At 41.3% G+C, this 27,626-nt stretch overlaps 1 protein-coding gene across 1 annotated transcript; it reads left to right on the top strand.

The window, feature by feature from the left end:
* The first annotated feature begins 10,781 nt into the window (after window positions 1-10,781).
* LOC310925208 (uncharacterized protein) lies at window positions 10,782-13,886 on the top strand. The gene is made up of 2 exons (XM_083887089.1): window positions 10,782-10,892; window positions 11,481-13,886. Exons 1-2 carry the CDS (start codon window positions 10,860-10,862, stop codon window positions 12,726-12,728), a joined length of 1,281 nt encoding a protein of 426 aa, XP_083743215.1. The 5' UTR covers window positions 10,782-10,859; the 3' UTR covers window positions 12,729-13,886.
* Window positions 13,887-27,626: the final 13,740 nt, after the last annotated feature.

The following is a 27,626-nucleotide window of genomic DNA, read 5'->3' as shown; positions in this document are numbered from 1 at the left end:
TAAGAAAGCTTAAAGGTCAGGGCTTTAAAAACGACCCTGGTAAATACAGTGAAGCTCAATGATTTCCTGTAATTAGGATAGTCTAAAGTCTGTCCTGGAGAGACACACATACTAGTATGCACCCACTATCCTCTGTTAAACCTGAACTCGAGAAGCCAGAGCTGTCAGATTATGTTCAATCGTAGCCAACACTCACTCCAGTGTTACGCCACTTGTGATTTCCTCTCTGTTGGAGGAAATGCCTTTGGAAGAAATGGAAATTCCTGCTTAATATAACTTTTCATTTATGTTGTTCTCTCAAGTTAGGGTTAGGAAGACGTGAGCGGTGCTACAGTGGGGTAGCACAGTTGCCTTGCAGCAAAAAGACTGGTGTTTATGACCCAGTGTTCTCCAGGTTCTCTGGTTTCCTCCCACAGTCCAAAAACAAACTGTAACATACTACTAGTTCTTTGTTTTAATTTTTATTTGTTTCCATGCCTTGTCACTAATTCTCATGTCATTTCAGACCCCTCCTTTTCCCCTGTGCCTTGCAATCGCCTCATCACCCTCACCTTGGTCTTCCCCGCCCACCTCCTCACCTGCAGTCCATTTACCAATTATTCCCTCTGTGCATATATACCAGCCCATTTTCATTCCACCCCTGCTAGATCCTCTTCTGTAGTTGTGTTTGCCAAGTGTTTCCAGCATTATTCTTGTTAGCCTTCTTGTTCTGACCCATGTTTTGCCTGTCTCTGACCTCGGATACCTGGCTGCCCCTTGTCGGACTTGTTTGCCTGTTTTGGACTGATCTCCTTGTTTTGGACTAAGTAAACTGCCTGTTCCTCAACAAACTTGCCTGTCTTGGCTTGTTGTGCTTTTGGGTTCTTTCTCTTGTCAGTGCCGGCGAGCGTGACGCAAACAGAGGTTAACTTATCATAGGCATGAATGTGAGGGTGAACGGTTGTTTTTTTTGTATTATTATTATTACTTAAAATATAGGGATCAGGCATATTATGGTAAATGGTAAATGGTTTTGTATTTATATAGCACTTTTCCAGTCTTGTTGACCATTCAAAGTTGCTGTACACTCGCCCATTCACACCCATTCACTCACACTTTCATACATTTTCTATCACTCAATTTTTCATACCCACTCACACGCTGCCGGCACAGCCGTCGGGAGCAACGTGGGGTTAAGTGTCTTGCCCAAGGACACATCGGCTTGTAGACTAGCCACCGTAGCCCCTGACATACTAGACATGTAGTATAAGATGAAACATGTGAACATTGACAGCAGTAAAGACTGGGACAGGGTCACATCTCACAAAGACATTTTTAGACCAGACCACTTGGTTAAATGGTTAAAGTGCGTTTTTTGGGGGGGTGATAAAGTGCCTAATAGTGCTTGGTATTTAATGCTAAAGTGCGAGTGCTTTTGCGGATCTCCCGTTTCCAAGGTGCTCGTACTATTGCACATTGCTCTGATTGCACATGGTTTTAAAGCAGATTGCACAAAGACCTATGGCGCAAGACCCCTTTCAATGGTGGTGTACGTGGATGTCGATGTAGCCACAGATGAAGGCTACATTAGAGGGTATGTAGATGTGACATTCTGGCTTGAATTCCGGGCTTGTTCGTACTCATAGTCATGTTTTCAAAAACAGACAGAGCATTTGTTGTCTCTGTGTGGCAGCAACGTGACCCTCGCGTGGAGGATACAGCCGCAGACGGTGAATAAAAATGAATTCATGTTAGCAGTTTTGAAATTCCAAGAGAACACCAATGCAGGACCAAACATCTGCAGAGTTCTTACGCAGCTTCATTGTGGAGTTCCGCGCACACAGGATGAGTCCTGGAGAGTAGCCACAAAAGGCAAGGCCGGCTTTTATTTGTGGTACAGTCACAGTAGATGAGGAAAACACCTCTATGCCGAGTGAGTTATTATATGCAGGGATGGACACAAATATCTCCTGACAACACAGTGTGGTGACCTTGAACTACAACAAATGCACGCAGGCACAAACACACACACACACAAGGGTGTGTCAACTACTGATAACACATTTACTGTGTCAATGTGCTGATATTTTTAAAGCATTGCTGAATATTTCAACATAATTAACAAGAGAAAGACTTTTTAAACCAAATAGAGAATTACTTTGAACCATGTTATGATGATTTGTCTTCACAACAAACACAGCGTTTAAGATACAGTGTGTAACATTAAGGAGGGTTTCTAGGCAGAATCTGATTGATTAAACCACCCATCAGTTGCTTTTTCTTAACGTTAAAAATCATGTTTTCTACCAGAGGCCTGAAACAATAAAGTGTTTCACATTTTAAAGCAGAACCTTACTATGTAAAATGAAGAAGAACCACATCCTTTCTGGGATGTGAAGGCTATATCGGACTTCCCTAACATGCTGATGGGGAAGGAGTCCATTTGTAACAATGTGCATTCTCATCATTATTAAATCTGACCACACTGCTGCTGTGATTATTACGGCAAAACACCAGCGCCTGCGGGAATTATCGACACCGCTTTGGAGATAAAGAGGTGCTGGAAAGCTGCTGTGTTTGGTTGCATGCGTAGCAGTAACACGGCTTGATTAAATAATATGAGCATGTAAATCTCGTCAGCATTTTCCCCCGCGTCCTTAGCCTGCTATAGTGTAGCCTGGACCACTATAAATATGGATGGTGTCATATTTCTATCACCATTACACTGTGCAATCAGTTTAAAATCTTTAAATCTAGTTTGAATCAGTGAATTATTGTTATTATTTCTGCCTCATTCATCCCCCAAAAACAATACTTCAGCGCAGGAAGTGACCTGTATGACCTGTCGTTGAGATTGACTTCTATATCTTTATTTTTGAAAGTGAAATGGTCTATCAGTGTGTGTCTGTGTATGTGTGTGTGTGTGTGTGATCGGTCAATGCTTCTTGGTCAGTGTGACTGTGGCAGAGAGATGATGTGAGATTTTTTTTTTTCACCTGCATCTGTTAAGTTCTTTGTTCCCGGGGGGAGAAAATTTGTTTGGGACGTGGATGAGAAATGTATACCTCTGCTGAGAAAACACCTTTCAGAATAGACACACACACACACACACACATAGAGACGGAGACAGGTTCCGCACTTATCCTTTTAAGGACTCTGATCGACTTCCGTTCATTTGGACTATAAGCCTATCACCAATAACCATAACCAGTTCGTTTTAAAAATAAACCCTTAACTTAGCCAGACTCTGAGAAATTAGTTTCAGCCTCATTTGAAACAGGTTTTGGTCTCCATGGGGACGACTGGTCCTGACAAGTGTTTGTGCCAGAAAATCTTCTAAAGAGGATACAAACACAAGTTCACACACACACACACACACACACACACGTTTCAGTCTGTTACAAGAAACCACCTAATTCTGACTTCCTTGGAGCAAAGACGCTGATAAACAACTTTTATGTTTCCCAGCTGCAACGAACCAGCATTAAAATCACCGTTAATAACAAAAAAAACAACAATGAATCAATAAATGATGAATTATTTAAATAAAAACAGCTGATATTCCTCATAATATCCACATATCTGCACCAGTAGAGGATGTTATTGTTATTAACTATTGCTGCTGAAAAAGGAAAATACACCGACGCAGATTTTCCACCATGATTAAGATTGTAAAGAGAGCAGTTAACGATATACCAAATGTCCTTAATAGACATGAATTACAATCTTACAAAACAGTCATTAGAGTGAATTAGGCATAGTTTAAGGCCTGCATCAGAACTGATTGAGCCTCGAGGAAAAACCCTGCAGAAACAAGTCCAACCAGTCCAGTGTCATGCCATAGCTACACCTCAGTACAGTATGTACATCTTTAACCCTCACACTCCACATCCTGACATCCTTAACCCTTTATACGGGCAAATAACTATTTTTGGTAACTTTCAGCAGACATCCAAAACAGTCTTCTCCTGCATATATGGTTATCGCTCAGATATCTAACTATGGTCAGGTGATGGAACCAGTCAGGTAAGTTGGAGCAGCACCTACACACAGACTTAAAATAAATAATAAATAAAATAATGTTCCTCTCACTTTGTGTTTTTCTTGAATATTCTAACATATACTCTTATGGGATTAGTTTTTTGGTAACACTTTAGATTAGGGAACACATTAACAGTCACCATTAACTCGGTGTTTACTAACATATATAAGTAGCCCACTAGCCCTTCATTAGTAAATGTTATGACATGAATGAAGATTTTTCTTAATATTATCTTAATATTTAAGAATAAAGGGCTAGTTTGCAACTTATATGCATGTTAGTAAGCACCTAGTTAATGGATAATATGTGTTGCCTAATCTAGTGTTAGATTTAAAATGTTTTTTTGTTTGTTTTTTTAACATAGAGAGGCAATGTCAGCCATATATGGTACCTTCATGGACTTTGATTTTCTACATGAAAAGTCTATAATCCAATCCTCCAAATGCTACATTTCCAAGTATTTCATCAATGAGTGCCCTGTAAAGGGTTAAAGCAGGCCACACTTTCAACTGAAGGTGACCTTTCTTCATACCATTCGGTGCATCTAAAGTTCTATAGGATTTTATGATGTTTTAGGTTTTGTGAGCTGACAGTTGGATTCCCTTTAAGGCCCACTTTACATTACTCTTTCCGCTGTTGCGACGTCTTTAGACACACCGCCCGGAAAATCTGGCAGGACGCCGCTTACAACTTTCCTCTTTACGTGCTCGACTGTACGATCATAGCCCCCCCCCCCATCTGCTGTTGCATTTTTACGTAGGCCATCTTGTTCCTGGATGACTCCATCTTCTTCTGGATCTCGTCCTCCGACCAGATACTGATCAGGCACTTGGTTTCGGAGGTGCTCCACGAACATCGTCCAATTCTCTTTACACGGGGTTCCCGCTGTCGCGATAAAGCGTAATGTAAAGTGGGCCTAAGTCATCAGGACTAACACATCCGCACTTAAGTCATCAGCCACTACATTTGGCCCTGGGCAGATTACTGGAAATGGCGTCTGTACTGTACTCAACGTATGGACCGACGTAAACACACAGAGAGAGTCGGCTGTTGCGTGTAATTATAATATTCTCTATTTATTTAAATACCTTTTATTTACGATTATATTATTTCACAGTGACACAGGGTGGTGTCTCTTTTTGCTTCCTTCACAGTGCAGTGCGGTGGGTTCAGTTCATCGTTTTTCCAAAGTTCACATCCACAATCACATTATCCTACACAGAGACGTCCTTATCTGTTACCCGACACACATGTGATAAAGACGGAGACGCGTCGTACTTGCCTCTCCGTAGACTGTATTTGTAGAGCGAGGGACTTTCCCCGCTCATAATCTCCTCGCAGGGATTTAACCATTCACACATTTTTTTCTCTTACCCCCCCCCCCCCCCCCTTCCCTCCATAAAAGCCTCCTCCCCCGTCTTTCCCTGCCTATCCTAATAATGAATCAGAATGACAAATTCAGAGGCGCATGTGTCGCCTGGACTCATCACTTTCTGTTACAGCCATGTTAGCTCAGAATATGTGCTCCACGCCTGCTGCTTAGTAACTGCTGAACCTGAGCCTGCTTATGTGTGCAATGTTTGGCACGTCACCATAGCAATGTCATGGAGGGCAAGGTTAAATATTTGCAAAGTATCAGTTATTAGAGGCACAGGCTGGACAAACTCGTGTCGGTCAGAGGCTGCAGTTGAAACTGGGCTCGGGGGGAAAGAGGAGGAAAGGAAATGAAAAATAAAGCCTTTATTGCGTAAATGAGAGGAGGGTAGTATAATGACACTATTCATTTAAAAGTTACCAAATCTTAAATGTACCTTCCATTACCTTCATCATAGTCACCACAGTCAGCATAATAATGGAAACCTTAGCTGGCTCTGGGCGTCTTCTGCCTACGTTGACCTCACCTGGCTCTCATCATGAGCCATATGATGATGACTTAGCAGTTTGCAGCCATCTAGGGTGAGTCAGACTCTTAAGAAATCCCCTTGGTTTCCCTCCTATTGGAGCAAAAATAGCTGCTATAATGAAACCACAAGTGAAATAGCTGCAAAATAAATGCATTTAGCCCCTCAGAGTTGTTACAAACGTGATGTCCAGTATTTTTATTGTATTGTGTATACAGTAGATACAACTCTGATGTTAATAGTGTACTGTATTGTGACTTTGTTGATCGAGAATTGACAAGGAAACGTATGAATAGTGTGGTTAATACTTAATTCTACTTGGTTTTATATCATATTTGATGGAACCTGTGGCATTAGAATTTAGTCAGTGTCCAGGATTTAAACAAAATTAAAGCTGTGAGCAGCGTTGAGCGGTGGCCGACGCTTTTGGGTGAAATTCGCTTTTCGTAGACATGTTCAGGGACGTTGTCTCGTGTCACCTGTGAAGTTTCATGCCGATCGCTCAATGTATGGCAAAGTTATAGCGCATTTTGTGTTTGGCGGCGAGCCGTCGAAAATCGCCATGGTTCTGATGGCTGCCGTGGCCACGCCCCTTTTAAAATCTGGGAAACATTCTCATAACATTTGATCTTGGATGGGTCTAGTACAATTTGACACATTTTTCATCTTCCTAGGATAAACAGCCTCAGATTAATAAGCTCATTTATGAAACTTGCAAAACGACAAGAAATACGCCAAATCCAAGATGGCGGACTTCCTGTTGATTTGAGGTCATGGTGTCAAGAGGATTTTTTAGTTAGTCTCGGGCCGGGCAATATACCCACCCAAAAACAGTATCTGTGTTGTATCAGATCATATAACTGAAGTCTGAAGTTTGAAGCATTTGTGAACATTTTCAGTTTCAGTATTCACCGATTTTCAAGAACTTCAGCGCAACTAAATTTCTGCACGCTCCATAGGGGCCTGACCTGTGGGGGGGGGGCGCTACTGAGCCATTTTGCGTTGGTTTCAAAGTCCATTATTTTATAAAAATGTTTTGCCAGTTCTCACGTGTGTGGACATTTTTTTGTCCGTTTTCACACACGTTCAGGGGGTCAAATTTGAGTCTGAACTCGGAGAATAATAATAATAATAATAAGAAGAATTCCTTGAATTTCCGTGTGCGTGGTCCCTAAATACAACGTTTCTTTGTTGAAAATGGTCTGCAACCGTTTTGCTAAGTTAAACATTTACCTTTATATGTTTTCAACCACTGCTCTGGTCTGCCGATGCTGTTCAGTGTAATGCAGATGCTATATGGTTGATAAACACAGCCCTCCTCTTAGTTAATGATCCATCTATACAGCCTTGACACAGTGCAGACACTGGGAAAGCACAACCAGAGATGTGGGATTCATTCACTTTGTGTGTTTTCACTATGAAGAGAACTGTTCATTTCCCGTAATTCCAAGCTAATATGGGAATGACGACATGTTTTTGTTTTTATAGAGAGAGTAAGACATTTCTGCTGAAGACTTTATGCACCTGAACTCTTATTACCAGCCTATTACCTCCCGCCCTCACCTTACAAATTTTCCCACAATCCACTCATACCTTACACTCTCTTTTAAAACACGTAACTCATGCGGCGCGATCGTGTCCAAACATGTTTGGGCAGCCTACATGCACAATGTCATGTCATTAAAAAAAAAAAAAAAACAACAAACTTTGGAAAACCAGGTATGGGTCACTCACTCTTAGTCACCAAGAAGAGGGGAAAAACACACACACATACACAACAACCTGAATGCCACTGTCAGCAGGAATTGCTCCTTTAAGCTTGTGTTAGTGTGAGCGTGTGTGTGCGCGCGTGTGTGTGTGTGTGCGCGTGTGTGTGCGTGTGCGAGTGTGTGCCCCTCCCTGTTAAGAGTGACTTTCCATACAACTTAAGCAAGAGACAGAACAGAAACAAGTAGAGCGAGGTAACCAAAGCACACGCACTCGCTTACACACACACACACAGAGGTTGGTTGGTTTATATTTAAAGACACTTTATTATTATTTATTAATTTAATTAGTTAATAACATTATTTGTCCATGTTTGTGTTTCTATTAACACTTGTATTGTTTGTTTTAGTGTTAAGAATCTTGCTAATCTGATTTCAAAGGTACTTTAATACATTATTATTGTTGTACTTTCAAGATATTTCACGCACTTCTCTTACAGAATGGCAAAAATATTGAATATTAAAGGTGCCATATGTAAGCACATATGTAATACGTATGTGGCCCAAAAAAGACGGTTACTACATTCAAATTCAAAATACCGAAGTCTTTTAGGTTTTATTTTCTGACGTAACTGGCAACCCGTGGTTGCTCAGCAGCTAAGACTCTACTGACTGCAATGATTGGTAGACGGCGGTAGGTGGCGCCACATGCCAAAACATGATTTCAAAACATAAACATGATTTGCACTCTGCAAAATATTTTGACCGTTCTGTTGTTGATGGTTATTCCTGAGTCTCTGTGACACATTAGGAGGATTTTATGGCCAGTTGCTTTAGATTTATTACATAATGCACCTTTAAATAAAACAAATAAAAGCACAAAAAAAATGTTGAAGAAATCTAAAAAAAAAATATGACGATTGAGTAAAAAATTAGAATATTTGGGACAGATATTGAGCAGCGGAGACTGTTTTCAGCACAAGCAAACCGCCGTGTCACTGTTACAGAATGAGAACATGAATGTGAAACTATAGGATCATGTCGTCCCTCAGCATTTCTGGAAACAGAAGTGGGAACTTAGTACGTTCACAGCATTTACCGGCGACACTCACATTTATAGTTGTGGCGCGCGGTCCCGTGGCGGATAAAGATTTACATTTTTAGTTTAACATCCAACGTTGAGACTTCACTTCATGTAAATGCACTGTACGCGTCACCTAATGACTTAACGCATCAACAACGCTCAACTATTAAGCGTGATTGATTTTGAACCAGCGCTTAAACCTCTTCCTCATACTCACCATTGGGATATAAATATTACAGCGTCTTTTCTGCACTTGCACAACCTTTGTCATTGCCAGGATTGAATATGACTCATGTGATGAAGTGGCATGTACAGAAGCTTGACAGAAAGCATTTATTCGCTTATATGCTTGATGATACATTATGCAAAAAAAAAAAAAAACTTATTTATGAGACTTTCTTTCATCTTTGTTCTTGTTGCTTTGATCTGTCCAGGTCGCCATGGCAGCAGGGCAGAGATCAGCACATGGTGGAAGGTTCTCACACTTTTACAGTGTGTATCCCCCGCCATGAGCACATCTTCAAGTCCAACATTCAGTCGTAGCCACAGCGCCAGCTTCTGACAACAGGAAGTAAGCCTTGAGTGACAAGACAAAAAAACCTGTTTGATTATTTTTATATGACGTTTTTTTTGAAGGGTGTGGTCTGCTTCCACTCCAGGATAAAGTTTGATCATTGACTTTTCTCTAGCTCCACCCAGTGAGCGCAGGAAGCAACGGCAGCAGCTTCGACTGAAGCGATGTCCAGATCTCTACGGCGTTCTGACTCTGTGTCTTGTTTAGGAGTCAGTTGGTTCCCGGGTCACTGTCACAACATGTCCCGACATGCGTGAAGGGTGCAGGGGCCTGTTCAGGATGCTTTGCATTAGTGGTTCGAGGAATCGGCTGGTGTGATCGCGACACAGTTGAAACCTTTTTTTCAGATTTGTATCATTTGTGTCCTTGTAGGCTATTGTTAGGCCTTTTGTTACGTGTTAGTCGAGGTAATAATAGTTTGTAATTTGACTGTTTGTCTCTGCTACTTAGTTTTACACACTTACCTCCACTATTTCATTCTCTATTGGTATAACAAAAGGGGAGGGGGGGGCAGGCGATTTTGAACATTTCCTGAAAACCACCAATTAGTCACCGTGTCATGTATGTACTGTAAACATTATGATGTGACACTTTTGGGGTGGAAAGCATTGCATTGCAGTGAAGGATGACAAAAAGGGACACATGTGGGGCAACTGATTGTGAATCATATTCACAGAGCTGCAATGATTTCACTGAAGTTTGAAGTTTGAAGCATTTGTGTACAGTTTCAGTTTCAGAATCCACCTATTTTCAAAAGTGACCTTAGGGACCTGACCTGTGGGGGGGTAGCTACTGAGCCATTTTGCGTTGGTTTTTCACAAGTCCAATATTTCATACATTTTTTCGCTTTATTTCTGATGTGCGTGGACATTTCCGTCCGTTTTCACGCACGTTTAGGGGGTCAAATTTGAGTTTGAACTCAGAAAATAATAATAATAAGAAGAAGAAGAATTCCTTGAATTTCAAGAGGTCTCTAACAACAACAACAAAGTACCTTAGGGGAAGAGTATTCTAGTATGTTCTGGTAAAGTGCACAATAACACACACTCTCCTCTCTGTGGCTAAAAACAGTATCTGTGTTACCGTCACCGTGTCATGTATGTACTGTAAACATTATGATGTGACTGATGTGACACTTTTAGGGTGGAAAGCGTTGCATTGTTGTGTTTTGGATTGTTTTTTGAAGGATGACAAAAAGGAACAAAAATGGGGCAACTGATTATGAATCATGTTCACAGAGATGCAATGATTTCACTGAAATTTGAAGTTTGAAGCATTTTTGAAAAGTTTCAGTTGTGTGTGTGTGTTTTCTTTTTTTTTGTGTTTTTTTTTTTTTTGAAGCTGTTGCTTGAAGCTCCCCGCCCATCTGTGAGCGCAACGTGAAACCTGAGGAGTGTCTTCCGGGAACACAGCAAATGGAAACTCCTTCCTCAAGCTCGGTGGTTTCGAGTCTTATAAAAGGTGCATTCAGCGGCGCAGAGGAGGCATCTGTGACCGTGGACGGAGACGCTTTTATCAGGCAGCCGTGGATCAGAGCTGAGTCTTTCTCCTTTTCGTCTAAGAGGTTCACAGCATGTCCGAAATGCTCGACGACATTTTCACGAAGGTGGGTCGAAGTTTGTGTTTTATTTATTTCATTGTTACTTTTGTTTTTGTCCGGGAGAAGAAAAAAAAAAAAAAAAAAAAAAACACCTTAAAAATCTCGGAGTGTTTTATTGTTTACCGCCTACGCGAAGTGTTTTTTTTATTTTTTTATTTTTTTTAATTATTATTATTCATTGTTGTTGTTGTTGTTGTCATTTTATTCCACTGATAGAGAAACCGCTGTGAGTCACTGTCTGTTTTTCTTAAACAGATAATGAGATAAGGCAGAGTGACGGTGCTGGCCTGTGTTTTCAATCCCTGTCTTTCACCATTAAATGATTCGCAAATAATAAAAAAAAAAAAAAAAAAAAGCATATGTCACAGTAGAGAGTGTTTATTTAGTTATTTACATGGCTGGATGTAAATAAATGGCAGATTTTATATACAAGTTTTACCTGAAAATGTAACTTCTCTGTGGAAAAAAATGTGCTGCTCTTATGTAATCTGAAGATCTACTTTTAAATATTCCATTTCTGTTGCTGGTTTTTTACTTTTTGAGTGTGGACGCCTGTATAGTAACTGTTCCTGTCTCTTCTGTTTCTCCAAACAGAACTTTCTTAACCTGTCCCTGGACGATCCCTTGCTCCAAGCAAAGCTGCAGCTCAAAGTCCCAGGGCAGCGTCGGCTGAACCGATCGCCCTCTCTATTTTCTCCTCTCTCCCCTCCTGAATCCTTGAATCACAGCCTGAGCACTGAGCATGTTAACAATGATGAGAACCGCAGCCCTTTCTGGTCATCTAATATCTGGGGCCAGGCCCCCATCTCCAAACAGAAACAGTTCCCCTTCAGGCCTGACCGCTCCATGAGCCTGACCGAGTCCAGCAGCAACTCTCTGCTGTCCTCCCTGGGACAGCTGAAGAACCTGGAGGCTTTCCCCTCAGGTCCTGCTACTGTGGCTCCCCCACCGGGTTTCCCTCCCTCGTCGTCTCTCCAAGCTCAGGTTCAACCGATGTTGGCCTCTAACCGTTACAAGACTGAGCTGTGCCGTGGCTTCCAAGAGACCGGCAGCTGCAAATACGGCAGTAAGTGCCAGTTTGCCCACGGTGAGGCAGAGCTGAGAGGAGTATTCCGTCACCCTAAGTACAAGACCGAGCCCTGCAGAACCTTCTACAACTTTGGCTATTGTCCCTATGGTTCACGCTGCCACTTCATCCATGAGGAGAAAATCAGCGACGGTGAGCCGTCATCAGCCAAATTCCCTAATCAGCGACAGCAAAGCGCTATGGGTGGTCAGAATCCACGCCACCAGCTGCGCCAAAGTGTCAGCTTTGCTGGGTTTCTGGGCTCCACCCGCAGCTCATCTCCTCCATCGTTCCCTTCGTCCTTCAACGATCCTAACCTGGGGTTCAGCCGCGCTCCCTCCGTCTCCCCACCTCCTGCCGATCTCCTCTCCCCGGTGTTTGCCGAGTCCCTTCACCGGGAGGCAGCGGCATTCCAGTTTGGCAAAAGTCAGACCCGTGCCAGTGCCGGAGACATCCACAACATTCCTGTCATCCTGGAGCCAAAGGCCTCGCGCTGTGTGTGCGGCCATGGAAATAACTTTAACAGCAACAACAGCAGAGTCTTTGCCAGCTTAGAGGCAGAGGGCCACCACCAGGACGGCACCATGCTCTTTCCTGGCGCCGGCGGCCACGGGGCGTTCGTGAAGCCTGCTGGACTCCAGCGCTTCTCCTCCGAGGACTCCCTGGAGGACAGCTACAGCAGCTCCAGCGGAGGCTCCAGCGGAACCGAGTCGCCAACGTTCGACGCCGCGTCCAAGAGGCTCACTGTGTTTGAACGCCTGTCCCTTTCCGACTAAAGTGGATCCGAAGGGGGAAAGGACAGAAAAGAGCTGCATCTATCTCTCTTTCTTTCTTCAGACTTGCTTCAGAACCAGAACTGATCAGGACGAGTCGGCTTTAGATGATACAATAACACTTAAACATTTAATTTATGTTTGTTTAAAAGAAAGAAAAAAGAAAAGAAAAAGGAACTTCCGGTTACGAATGCTGAGATCAGAACCCAAAATGTCACCACACTCTATTTTTATACTGAAAAAAACATTATGGCGCCTACTTTCCTTGCATGTGGTCTTCCATATGAGCAAACTCCTCTGCAGGCACCAGTAAATAATCTGGTTTATAATTACCGTCAAATGTTAGTGATGATCATTAATGCAGTGCCTTTAAGATTATCCCTGCTTCACAGGCTATTTATTTAGTCTCGGTGCCATGAACAGTATGTTCGATTCAGTAGCCTTAATCAGTGAGACCTGACGTGTGTCATTGATCCCAATTTATCTGTGATATGCACTTTACAGCTAATTGAAATGGGAGAAGCTGTCAAATCTCCCAGTAGCATTCAACCAAAGCTTCAGACTCTCTTCTGCTTTGTGCGTGTGTGTCTGTGTGTGTGTGTGTGTGTGTGTGTGTGTGTCTGTGCGTGTGTGTGTGTGTGTGTGTGTGCGTGTGTGTGTGTGTGTGTGTGTGCGCGCATGTGCGGGTGTACGTAACCGTGTCATTTTCCTGAATCCTGGGGTGCACACATGAATACGTTTCAGGATGCTGAAAGAACAAATGTAGCCTAAGCCAGTGGATTTGGATGTGTATGTAATAATCTTGATTCACTTTATTAGATTTTCTTCAGCCAAACATTCTGTATGCTCGTTTGTAAGCTGCACCCTGTCCTCTGTCGTCCCCCTGTTTGTTTGAAAACCTGGTTCAGGGACTTTAACACCACAGTATTCCATTTGGTTATTGGTTGCCTTGTTGTTTAACTTAAACTAATATATTTATTATGATATTTATTTGTGCTTAATGAATTTAAAAAAAAAAAAATGCATTTATTTTGTACTTTATTTATGGAGAAATATTTCCACCTATGTGAATTACCAATGTGAGGGTGGGGAGAAAAAGTAGTAAAAAAAAAAAAGAGAATCTTATATTTTTAATTGCCTGTAAGGGACAAAATAAATTTCCGAATATACAAAGACGTGTATGTATGCTGTCTTCTTCTTCTTCTTTATTATTTCGATAACTTCACATTTGCGCAACACTTGTCATTGCCAGGACTTGGCGTGACTCATGTGAGTGACACATACAGAAACGCACACACACACACAATAAAACAGTCACTTGACATGCTGATATCAGCACAAATGCCCTGCAGAATATGGAAGCTGGTAGATTTGCTCATATCAGGTCACGTCTTTCTTTTTACACTGAAGGAGAACTTCTTCATCGAAGCGTTCCTCACTTCTGCCTCTCTGCTCACATCTCAGTTAATTATAAACCACCATTACAAATAATTATCAGCACGGGTTTGTTTAAATACAGCTCTGCTCCTATAATAATGTAATTATATAGAGTCATTCATTTAAAATAGCCCATAAACGCATTTTAAACAACAAATCTGCAATTGCAATAAGAGAGTCTAGGATTACAAAACATCACCAGGTCATAACACACACATGCATGTCATTAACGCAAACATACTATATAGTATAAAGGATGCATCGGTGGAGTCAATAATATTGTGTTGATAATGGAAACAGGTTTTTACGAATACAATATCTCCAGGGGATTGGCCAGTGTTGTTGAAACACACTCTTACCCATATAGCCCGGCGTCAGGATCATCTCAGTGCTCAGCAAATAGCACTTTATTTCTTCTATTGTGTTAGTAACAGAAGCCAATGAGTATAGCTCCTGGTGTGTGGAATGTCCTTCTCTGTGTTCTGTCCTTCTCCCTCCTCCTGTGTTTAGTGGCATACATTGTCCTGTGTTGTGTATACAGCGCAGTGTTTAGATCACACCGCGCACACGGCCGCTCATTTTCAGGTTAAGGAGCTAATGTTTGTTTCAGTTCTGTGGGACCAGAGGTTTACCTCGTCTGACACTTAAAACATGAAGGAAATTCAACAAATGTTGTACAAACCATGAAAAATATCACACGTGTACTTTCTGCATTTAAAAAAAAGGATTTTATGGTGTTGTGAGGACATGATCCCAGTGTCTTTCAACCCATTGTGCTTATTATGGAGAGGATGTTGACACAATGAGGGAAAAAAAAAAAAACATGATATTTTTTCCTAGCCCTTAACCCAGACCACGTTCAAGACCAGGAAATGTTCATCCGTCACCCTCGTTTCCTCATTTCAGACAAAAGCACCACAAAAGCGTTTACATTTACGACTGATACGCACACCTGTCGACATGTGCGGCGAATAACCGATGTGATTTGAGGTTCAGAAACACGAGCTCACTTGTGTCTGCAATTTACAGAAACGATTGTGCAACACAGATCCCGGCAACCACGTTGCAGAAATCCCATAGATGAATAAACACCTGTAGATCTGACAGCAAGGGGGAATTAGTTCTGCTGCCTGGACAGGCAATCCACGCTGGAAATTTCCAACTTCCGTTATTTCCAGCATTTTACCAGTCCGATCGATCATTTGCGCGTATGAAGCCTACGTCTGTGGTTCCTGGTCAGACGTAAGTGTCTCTTATAGGACATAGGGTTGTGAAAGGCACATTTGCAGAGATAAGCAGAAGTCTGTGAAAATACCCTGTTGCAGTTTCCTCTTTATATTCCCAGAGAGAGATCTTCTGTTGAGCAGCCAGTCACCACAGTCACCACCCTCTCAGACTGTGAAAGCACAGAACTCTTGTGTAGCAAGCAAAGCTGCAATCTGGAAAAAAAAAAAAAAAAAAGAGAGAGAGAAAAGGATTGAAAAAGACACATTTCACAGCAAAGGGCCCATGGTTACTGAGAAACAGACGTAAACAAATCTTTGGAAAATGGAGTGATGACACCCCCATTAGTGTGGGATAGTTTGAGAAAAAATTTTTCACATGTAATGCTCTTGCAAAATTGTACAATTACTGATCCGCTTGTTACAGTTTTGCGGCGTTGAAATCTTTAGCAGATGTTAATTTGCAGGAAGACTTTTCTAACTTTGCCAGATCTGTGCAGTGTGAGAGTACACATATAAATATGGCTCTGGAGGATCTCTTCAATCGGATATTCGAGAAATATGTGGAGGGTTTATAAACTCCACGACCTAAAAACAGAGAGTTTTGATTTGCTTTTGCTTTTTTTTATTGTCCCATAGTTTGTCTTCAGCTCTGCAATAAACACAAACTGTTGAAGATCTGGGCTTTGTAGCTCAGCAGTTTGGTTCAGTTCAGTTTTGTCCCTTGGGTATGAATCATTTTTCAGCACAGTCACTGGTCTCTATCTACTGACACACACACACACACACACACTGGTGTGGTTTGTATGTGGTGAGAATACAGGGTGGCCCAACAACCAGGTCATTTGTATGATATCCACTCCTCTAACTGTTCAAGATCACAGTGTGGAAGGATGTTAATATATGAGCGTGGGGATTTCCCCTAAAACGCGTGTGTTGTAATTTTAAGAAAAGAAAATGTAACTAATGAATAAAGCTGAATTGTGAAAAGGGTGGTTTACAGTACAAGTAAAACCATACACCCCATTAAAAAAAATAATAAATAAATGCACAAGTATTGAGGTATTGCATAGGGTGAAAGTGGAAAACAACAAAAGTGACATCATCTAGATATTAAATACCACATAATCTGGTGCAGGCCGAATGACCCTCTTTCAATCTAAATGTTAAACTGCACTACGTTGTTTCACCAGCAGTGTACACACCTTGAGGTCTAAACCCTTCCCTACAAATATACATACACTTGTCCTCCGAGGCGTCCTTTTGGCTCCCTTTCATTTATTTTAATGCTCCGTAAAAGGTTCTGCGATGGTTTCTACTGTGCATTGTGTCTTTTTAACCTTGTTTCCCATTTGGATTAGTGGCAGGATGTGTTGCTATGGCAACGGACAATGACCATAATGTGTGAACAGCCGAGAAAAGAAAAGAAAAAGGGGACCAGTGTGTGTGTTTGTGTGTGTGTGTTCACAAATATTAACTTTGAAACAGAGGATTGGTTGACGTTCAACAGAGTACAGTAAATACCAAGATGAGCAGCGTGACAACACTTATACTGGTTAAAGTATCCATGTAATTATTCATTATCTTTCTTTTGGAGTTTTGTTTCACGGCACCTCGTAACTCCTCGATCCAACCGCCGCAACAGGTCAATTCTTTACCCCACACTCGACAATCACCACTTTCTGTGCGACTGTTAATGATCAACCACAAAGTTGCTGCTGTAAAAAAAAAAAAAAAAACTCTTTATCTAAGTCACCTGATCCTGTGCACTACACACACACACACACCATAGAGATAAAGTTCAATCCTGGGTGGAGAGATCTATTCAATGAAGGCAATAACACATTATGTGGTGTAAAGGTGAAAAGGAGCTACGTGAGATAAGAAAATAAAACCAACGGTGGTTTCGGGACCGAGCCCTTCTAACTGCAAGAAAAGGAACTCCACTGACAGCAGCGACGAAGAGTGTGTGCAACATTTGCTCTTGCGTAAAAAAAAAAAAAAAAAAAAAAAAAAAAAAAAAAAAAAAAAAGAGGAGTTGCTGTCAGTGATCTGTTTTGTTTGCCGCCGGATAGAAACAGCACACGTCATCACATTTCAACCTGTCCAATGTGCTTCTGTGAGAGACCCTGTGCTTGTTTGCACGCCTCTCTGTGTGTTGTAATTTATCGTGATCAGGTTTCAGCTTTGATTTTCTTCCATCTCCCCTCCCCTCCCCTCCCTTCCTCTTTTTTTTTTTCTGTCATAACCTGCAGATTAAGCATTAAGGGTTGAGTAATCCTTCAACCCCAAACCTTCGTCAACCATTCAGAGAATGACGAAGTGCGTTATGTAACTGTGCCTTTATTAACTAGGTCATTGGAAAACACAGCACTGTTTTTTTTTTTTTAACCTTGGAAAAGTAAATGCTGGATGGGTTAATGCACCTAAACGCAGGGTTCATGATCTGAGCTTTTTTTTTTAAAAATCAACTTTCCCCTACAAATCTCCTATTCATCTGAAATGTAAAGAGTCTTTTTACTCCTCTAGGCAGCTTTTAAAGCAGATCACTACTTCACATCCACTTTACTCTAATACTAGATGACTGCCCCCTACTGGTGAATACATTATGGCTTTTCCATGACACATTGAACTGTCCTAATGAGGAACATTTCTTGATTCTCAGTGGAGGACACACCACTGCAGTTTACAGTTATAGTTAAAATTGGTCAAAACCAAATGAAGTAATACATTGATGAAGACTCTGGTGAATATGACTCTGTAATTATAATAATTGAGCTTGGCTAACCTTTACTGTTTCCCTTCCCTTGATCCAAAGTGCGCTCGATTGTAATCTGTCTTCCGTGTAAATCATTGACTAAATATTCCGAAGCATATAACACGGAAGAATATGTGAAGCAATAGACTTTTCTGCATGGGTCATGGACTTATGAATACAGAACAGAACCTTTACTGTCACCTCAGGACCAACGACCAAAAATGTCTTCCTCTCTTTCCTCCAGAGAAATTAAGGAGAAACAGCAGTGTCAGTAAGTCAGAGTAGGAGGAAAGGGAGGAGGAAATGTTTGAGTAGTGACATCACAGCGGCGGAGTGGAAGTGCGAGCCTTTTATAGCCATGTTCTCCCTCTCTGCCACATTCCTCAGTCACAGAGCACCGGGCCGCTCCTCCTCCTCCTCCTCCTCCTCCTCCTCCTCCTCCTCCTCCTCCTGCCCCCATTTCATCAAGCATCGCTGCTGTGACGCAAACAGGGGGAATGAGGGAGAAGACGGAGAAGTTGCGTGGAATGGATGAGGAGATAAGAGTTGGTAAACTCAGGAACACTAATGGAGAACGCACAAAAACTCCCCCCCCCCCCCCGAATTGACCACTTCTCTTTTCCCTTTGTTCCACTCTCCCTCTTTGAACTTTTACTTTCACTGGCTGTTTTTTTAAGCACAGGTGGCAGAAAAACTGGAGGAATTAAAATAAAGTGAGTCATTTTTATTGGTTATTCACTGAAGAACCAACCGTTCATTCAGTGTCATAAAAAGCCCCTGCTGTAGTCCTCAGTAAATCACATATTCACCATTAACTAGGCGCTTACTAACAAGTATATAAGCCGCATACTAGCCCTTTATTAGTAAATATTAAAGGTGCCATATGTAAGAATGTGACCAAAAACAGTTACTACATTCAAATTCAAAATACAGAGGTGTTTTAGGTGTTTTACGTTTTCTGACGTAACTGGCAACCCGTGGTTGCTCGGCAGCTGAGACTCTCCTGACTGCAATGATTGGTAGACGGCGGTAGGTGGCGCCACATGCCAAAACATGATTTCAAAACATAAACATGATTTGCGGTCTGCAAAATATTTTTTTAATGCAAATATTTTGGCTGTACTGTTGTTGTTGGTGAGTTCAGTTTGTTATATGAACATTATTCCTGAGTCTCTGTGACATATTAGGAGGATTTTATGGCCAGTTGCTTTAGATTTATTACATAATGCACCTTTAAGCACGTATTAATCTTAATTCACGTCATAATAGAGGTAGAATAAGGTTATGTAGAATAAGGTGTAATACATGCTTCATGATTACTAATAAAGGGCTAGTATGCTACTTCTATATGTTAGTAAGCACCTTGTTAAGGCCACATTATACTTCTCCGACTGCGTAACCACGGAGACCCCTCGAGCCTTCATACTTTTCCGTCGTGGTGCCGGATAAGCACTGCAATTTCCCGCCCGATCAGTAGGGGTCGCTACGCAATATTGTTGTGCTTTTAGCTACAGTGAGCAATGGCGTCCGAGAGAGAAAGACCGTTGTTGTTGTTGTTGTTGTTGCGGCTGAATAACATTGTAACAGTGGCTGTTTCTCACTTTTCTGTGTCATGGAACGCAGTTTTAAGATAATTTGAGGCGAGAAATTAGCCATTTAGAGTCTAAACATGTGCTGTGTGTATTAAGATATGACGTATTTATAGTTTGTCAGCGGTGATCAGCTACGCCTCTGTGGACGCTCAGTGCGCACTGTGGCTGGGCACAGAGCATCGATAGCTCGGCCTGTCCTGAGGACCAATCGCAGCCCTTGTCGTTTCTGTTGTCCCTTGACGGAGTGACGGACACTTAAAAAATATTTTGTGCAACCGGAGACGACGGAGACTCTCCGACAGCCTCTCTGGCGACATAGAGGGGTCTCCTTAACCTACGTAGAGCACTTTACGCAGGAGTATAAATTGGGTTTTAATGGTGAATATGTTTTCCCTAATCTAAAGTCCTACAAAGCTCATGTTAACAAGACATAGCATGTAAAGTGAGGTGGGAGGACGTGGCTGACAAAGGTAACAGTTTGATGTTGTGACCTTCCCTTCGCACAGAACAAGAAGTGATCATAAAAAACGGGAACAGCGCCTGCCGTTAAAGACGCCGTTATCAAAACAGCTCCAACGACTTGGAAACCAACCGTAAAGTTAATTAAGACATTTATTACATTAATTACACCGGCACGCCTCATTGGCACGCCTAATTTATTTATTTTTATTTCACAATATGATATATTTCACACGCTTCAAGACAAACGTAAGTGTCGCATGCCACATATAGCATTTATCTGGGTCTCATGAAATCTCATGAATGACTGGAAAATCAAACAAAACTATTTTATTGACATCCTTAATCCACTCATCCATTGTCTACCACTGTCTGCCTCTTTGACTTTGATCCTTTTTGCCTTAACAACAACTTGTTTTTAAATTGTTTTAATTTTAAGCTTTAAATTATTCAGAATCTTGATACACAGTAAAAGAATGCTTGTTTTTGTGTGTGTGTGTTAGTTCCCAAATGATCAAGATTTATTTCACTTAAGATCTCCCCCCCCCACACACACACATTCTCTCCATGTGATGTAAGTTGGCCAAATATTTCCATATGGCACCAGAGGGTAGGGGCTAAAAAAAAAAAGTGTTTTCTTAGACTTGTTGGTGTAATAAATCAAGTTTTTAGATGAAGATTTCGATCAGCTCGATGCCTCATTGGCGGAGCCGTCAGACGTTTATGGAGTGCGTCCTCGATATGATCGGTTGCATCACTCTGTTGGGCAGAAGAAGAAAGTCCCTTCAGACGGTTTCACATCTGCTTGAGTTATTAAAACACATCTTTCACAACAGGCCGGCCATTACATGTTCTGTGCACGCTTCCTGTTCATGCTCACACTCGGTACACGCTTCTCCTTTTAGACCTCACACTTCCTGTTTTTAAGTCGTTTCTTAATGTGGTATGAATATAAAGCGTCACTCTGTCGCTGTGCGTGTATTAACCACACACGTGTGACCTGTACATAAAAAACGATAACAACGCTGTGACGAAGGCAAACATCTTTTCAATTATGACATTTTAAACTTTGCATTTCATTTATCCTGATGGATTATGATTCATTTTTTGTCTTTTTTCATCTGGAAGTGATCTTTTTTTTTTTTTTTTTTTGGGATAAGCCCTTAGAGTGTGTCGAACCTTAGCACATCAAGACATTACCATGTTTGGAGGAATCAAATTCCTGCCTTTGGTTCCTCTTGAGTTCCGTGGCAACATTTACAGGAAATTCAACACATAGTTTTGGGGTACTGACAGATTTTGCTATTATAATAATTATTATAATTATTTAAACAGTAGCTCAGTGAGGTGAGAATTATTACCAACTCTGCACTTGGCCTTATCTTCTTCTTGTTGTTGCTGCTGTTTTTAAACTTCTTTCTATTGAATAAGAGACCAGGAAGATAGACATATGCTCACAGTTTCACTATATTTTTCTTGTTAAAACAGAAGAACACCCAGAATATTGTTGACCAGTGTGGCATGACTGGAGCACATGTGTAAGCTCAGCATGTATTTTTGTTGTTGCTGTGGTTTTATGGTCTGCAAATGTGCCATCTTGGTTCACTGTTGTTTCCAAAACGACACTGCGATACCTGTATAGCATCAAGCAAGTTCAGACTGTGAGATTTGGGCTACCCAGAATGCATTGCTTGTTTGTTTTGCCATAACAAAGATGGTGCCGAAAGCAGCGAAACGAGTACGCTACAAATTAAGTATTTTCTTTGTTAATAGAGATATAAAAATGATGAAAACCATTGTATTATCTTAGTTTAGGCCCATATTATGGATTACTTACGTCATTTTTGCGTAACATTTATTTTTATTTTACGATCTTTTGTCAATAGCCCGCCGGTGCGCACACGCTATCGTTTACTTTTCAATAAGTCGTGGTGTGTGGTAACTGTCAGCTGAATATGTCCGTGGTTGTGGTATTTGTATGAGTATCATCTTATAACTAACTGACAACCTAATAACTTGACTGACAAACGGATCGTAATAAATAATCGTGACGTAAATGTGTACTTCTTCTTTTTTGGAGTTGACAGACTGGACACAGCTCTCTCGTTATTCTGCCCCCCACAGTCTGAAGACGTATCTGCATTTAAGGGGTGTCCCATTTCTAAGTGACAAAATAACACTCAACACTTGGTTTTGAGTGCCAGTTAAGATTAAGGGTTGAGCTTGAGGGTTAAGATTGAGGGTTAAGATAGGAACTGGAATAGGCCCTATGACTATAGCTGTAGTCAACACATGTGGGAAACCAACTATTTAATACAGACACACCAGAGACACACAAACATGCTTCTGTGAGATTGACCATTATACTCCCTCGATGTGACCACCAATTTGATTCTCCTTCCCAAACTAACCATATTTTTTCCAAATCAATAACAGCATTTTTCAAATCTTGCCACACCTCTCAGGATAAAGTCATATTTGCCCCGATCCTCTGAGCTCCAGTGCCACAATGCTAAGGGAGCAGTATTATAGGCTCAGCCTTGTTGTCACTGGATGTGTTATTTTAGCTCCAGTGTCTTAGACTTAAGCTAAAATCAGCAGCAGGCTTGTGGCTGCTGAGCCATTTCATGACACAGCACACACACACACACACACACACACACACACACACACACACACACACACACACACACACACACACACACACACACACCTTAGCCTGGAGGACAATAGACCTCTCTGTGGAAGTGCTCACACATACACTCACACAAAACTATGTTTAAACAGGTGGGCAGAAAATGAAGTGGTCAGTTTTGTGTGTGTGTGGGGTGTGTGTGTGTGTGTGTGTGTGTGTGTGTGTGTGTGTGTGTGTGTGTGTGTGTGTGTGTGTGTGTGTGTGTGTGTGTGTGTGTGTGTGTGTGTGTGTGTGTGTGTGTGTGTGTGTGTGTGCGTGAGGTGGGGGAGGTTAGGGTTTGCCATTAACGTTATGGTAAAGATTAGGGTTAACACTTTGGTTAGGCTGTCCAAATTAATGGAAGTGCAAGTCCTTAAAAGGATAGCTGCACAATCCTGTGTGTGTGTGTGTGTGTGTGTGTACTTGTATTTGTATTTGTTACATCTTTAGGACCTTTTATGGCATAAACACTGACCTTGTCAGGACCAGCAGTCCTCATGGAGACCAAAACCTTTAACGTTTAGGGATAAAGGTTAGGGTAAATGCTTTGTTTAGGCTGTCCAAACGAATGGAAGTCAATGCAGTGTCCTAACAAGCAAACCTCTGTGTGTGCGTGTGTGTTTGATTATAGAAAGGAAAGGAATGGTGTATGTGTGTTTAGCCTTGGCTGCCCTCCCAGGAATACATACCACAGTGACACTGGCAGTGCAAAGACCAGCAAAATTCCTTCTTTTAAAAATAAGCATCATGGAAACATAGAGGAGAGGAGAGGAGAGGAGAGGAGAGGAGGAGAGGAGAGGAGAGGAGTATGCATTTCATACAGCTGGGTTATAAGTCAATGTCCTTAAGATAAAGCAAAAACCGTGCATGGCGAAACATTAAAGTATTACACTAAAAGCGATTGGCATTATTATTATTATTATTATTATTATTATAATGAAAAAGAAGTTATGTGGATGTGTATTCTGTGGGTATGTCTTCAACATTAGGAGATGACTCAAAAATCCATACATTTTGAAATACTATACTCATATATTATTATACTTAATTGTTTTAAAAGCATTTTACAGGCAGTGAAAAAGGAGCAAATCCAGATGTGATGCTCGACTGTTTTGCAGCATGTGAGTATAACCATGGGGTTTATTTGACACCTGCTGTAAATGCTGTATTTTATAAATCTTAGAGGTGATAATATAACAAAGCATTGTGATTTGTAAAAAAAAAAAAAACAATCTCTGCTTTGTCCTTGCTCTATAAAAGCAAATGTGGGAATAGTAACTCAGAATTCCCCCAAACAGATCTCTTCAGCAAACCAGCTGATGTGTCATTAGGTGACAATCTTAATTGTGTCACTGATTTAACGTTTTCCTGTTCAGCAGCTATAACATTAGTCATTACTGAATTCATTAGTCATTACTTCTCATCAGCCAACAAGCGACTAAATCGACTTCTGCAATCAAAGATATTTCGGCCACTGGTTTACACTTGAGGGGAAACAGCATGTGACTTCAGTCCTCAAAACAGTAAACACTTTTAAACGAGTGAGTAGCTAAGCGGCAAGTCACACGCTAAACACGTGACGCTAAAACCCACACAGCTCATATCGGGAAGTTACGGACGGTAAGGACATCTGCTGTGAGACGCTCTTTGGGAAGTGACATGAGGTTATGAGGTACTGACGGCCGTACAAAAAGAGGAAGCATAGGATCTGGTGACGCTACCAGCCCAGCTACAGTGCTAATGAGCAGAGGTTAACAATGGGAATAAACTGTTGGGGGGGGGGGGGGGTTTCATGGTGGTTATTCCCTGAGGTGTGAGTCTCCTCCTCTCCTGTTTGTTCTCAGGAGAATGTAAGCTCAGTCTCCAGGTATGTGCTAACCACTGCTCTACAAACAGTCGCACGCATCATTCACCATGACATAATGTTTACACTGCTCCGGCTGGAAATCTCCCTGGGAGACGGAGCTGCAATGTCGACATCTCCAGACTCCTAAAAAGCAACAAAGATAAATGCATACACATATATATGTCTGTACATACGTGTGCTGACATTACGAGGCGCATTCTTTACCGGTGCAGCAGTTGAATGTTGCGCCTACATTTGCCTAGTATAGGCTATAATGACGATCTTTTGTCAATGAGGCTATAATGTATGAGTTGACATACATTACTTGAAAACAAGTTTATTCGGTACACCTGCTCAACTGCGTGCTAATGCCAACATCTAATCAGGAAAACATGGTCAGGACGACCAGCATCTGAACGGGGAAGAAAGGTCTGGAGTGTTTCAGAAACTGCTGATCTACTCGGCTCTTTACACACAACCATAGTTCCCAGAGAATGCTTTTTTTTTTTTTTAAATATATAAAATATCTAGTGCTCTGGAGAGAAATGCTTTGTGAGAGACCCCAGACTGACCATCCAAGGTATGAACCTGGATGCAGATGGACTACAGCAGCAGAAGACACTTTATTAGGCACACAGGATACATAAAGAAGTGGTTGGTCAGGTTATATCCATATAACCCAGCAAGGTCCCCTCCACATTCCAGTTTCCCCCTGTGACATAATGAACAGACATACAGGAAGAAAAAAAAAAATGTGATTTACATTGTGTGTTCTGTTTCCTGTTTTATTTTGAAATGATTACCACTGCCTCTCGTTTCACAGTCAGCTTCCTGTAAAGTTTCGCTCCTCTGTGATTACCTGCCTCACCCCCTCCACCTGTGTATTTAGGCTGCTCTGTTGCCAGTTTGTCTTGTCTGCTCACCAGTGAGCGGCCTTGCCCTTCTCTAAAGATTAGCTCATAGCCTTTTGACCTCTTTTGTAATCTTTTGATGCCTTGTGCTTTTAGAAACCTGTTTTTGTTCAAGACCAATAAAGGGTGCTTTTTTTTTTTTCTTCACACTGAGACTGTTGTGTGAGTTGTGCCTTTGAGTCCACATCCAGTGTTTGTTCAGCCTGATAATTTGATTATTTTTATATTTTTTTTGTTGTTTTCATGTTTATATTATTCAGGAGATTTTGTGCTCTTTTATAACAATGACAGTTGTTTTAAATGTTAACCCTCTTTAACCCCCATTAACCCGAGCTGTGCCACAGGTGCACCCCATTGTCAATTGCCATTGCAATGATACACAACTCCTTATATGGACATCCTGGGGGGGGGGGGTGTTTATAGGTCACATATTCACAAAATAGACTTTTTCTTATGTTTTTGTTCATAAAAGTGAGCCAAGTGAGCTTTGAACTGTGACGTACTTCCAAATTTCACAAATTTTTCCTTCAGATTGCCTAGGTTGTGCTGAAAAAAGAGGATATAAGGCATTGCACATTCTTATATCCTCTTTATGTTCTGTACATAAAACACAGTAATGGAAAAAAGCTTGAACTTTAACCTTTGAATGGCATGATAGTCAAGTTTGCTATACTATAGATGCATAAATATTACAGTGAAATGTCACATATCATGTATTCCTCATGTGTCATTTGAAACAACACAATTTGATCAATAATAATTATTTTATATTAGTATAATAAGTTATCTTCTTCCAGGGATAATGTGAACATAATATATGTTCACTTCATCTCTGAGAGGGAACTTATTGACACTGGATTTTCAACTGACGAGCACAAAATTGTGCAAAATGTAAATGTTGCATTTGTTTTGCCTGATTCAGGTCAGTGATAACAAAAGGACTTAAGGATGACAACGTCAGTCCCATAGTAAGCATATATACACACAGGCTGGTACAAAACATGGAAACTACAGGGGGAAGTCAGCACAGGAAACCGTGTGGCGTGGCGCAGACAGTCACCAGACGCAGAAAGACATATATTGTAGTGACTCATGCATATAGATGCAGACGCAGACATGGGCAAACACATCCCAGCCCTAATGGTGGTTATTACAAGTTTCCTGAACACCGACATAATAAATAAATATAGAATAAAAGAAAGTGGAGAACATCATTTCATACAAGGATCCATCAATATCCCTGTGATCCAACACACCGATCAATATTTAAGCTGTTGCTTAGCTACTGTGAGAATATAGAGGCCAGGAATTATCCTTTGGCTCACACTGAGCTGCATGGAGTCACACACACACTCACTGACGCTCACATCTGCATATCAGGGATACTCCGTCATGACTTGGGATGACAGATTTTTCTTTTTAGAGATTTTTTTCGTACATGCGTGCGCGTTTGATTACGTTGACAGGTTGAACAAACGCAGAGAGAAGAGCCACGCGATAAATTCAGCGAAAAGCTCTTGTTTGACATGTCTCGAGGTTGGAATGTGGAGGGAGTAAAAACACTTTCAGGTGAAATGCTTTGCTCTGAGGGAGATCCAACTATGACATCCAACAGCTGATACATTACCAGTCTGGCCGACCCACTTCTGTCTCAGTAGGGATGGGGGTCAAGCACTGAAAAGTGCGTGAGCATACAAGTATACGCATAAATGAATACACTAGCGACGATGTGTGACAAGTATCTGTCACACAAATTAATTCTGATTTATGATTTAATTGACTTCCGTTCAGTGCAGCCATAATTATACTGTGTTTTATTTGTTTGGATTCAAACCAAATCAACCTGTTCCCTCCCTTCAACAAAACACTATAACATGTGTGCCACATTTATATAAAATGTGGCACTAAAGCTCCACTCATGTGCTGTTCAACCACAGTGGACGAAGAACACAGCCAGGTGACATCATTGAAAGAGCACCAGTCCAATAAACAATGGTGGGA

The sequence above is a fragment of the Microchirus variegatus genome, assembly GCF_963457635.1.
Source record: "Microchirus variegatus genome assembly, chromosome: 3".
In the NCBI taxonomy this organism is placed as follows: Eukaryota; Metazoa; Chordata; class Actinopteri; order Pleuronectiformes; family Soleidae; genus Microchirus; species Microchirus variegatus.
This window is presented reverse-complemented; position numbering and strand designations above follow the sequence as displayed.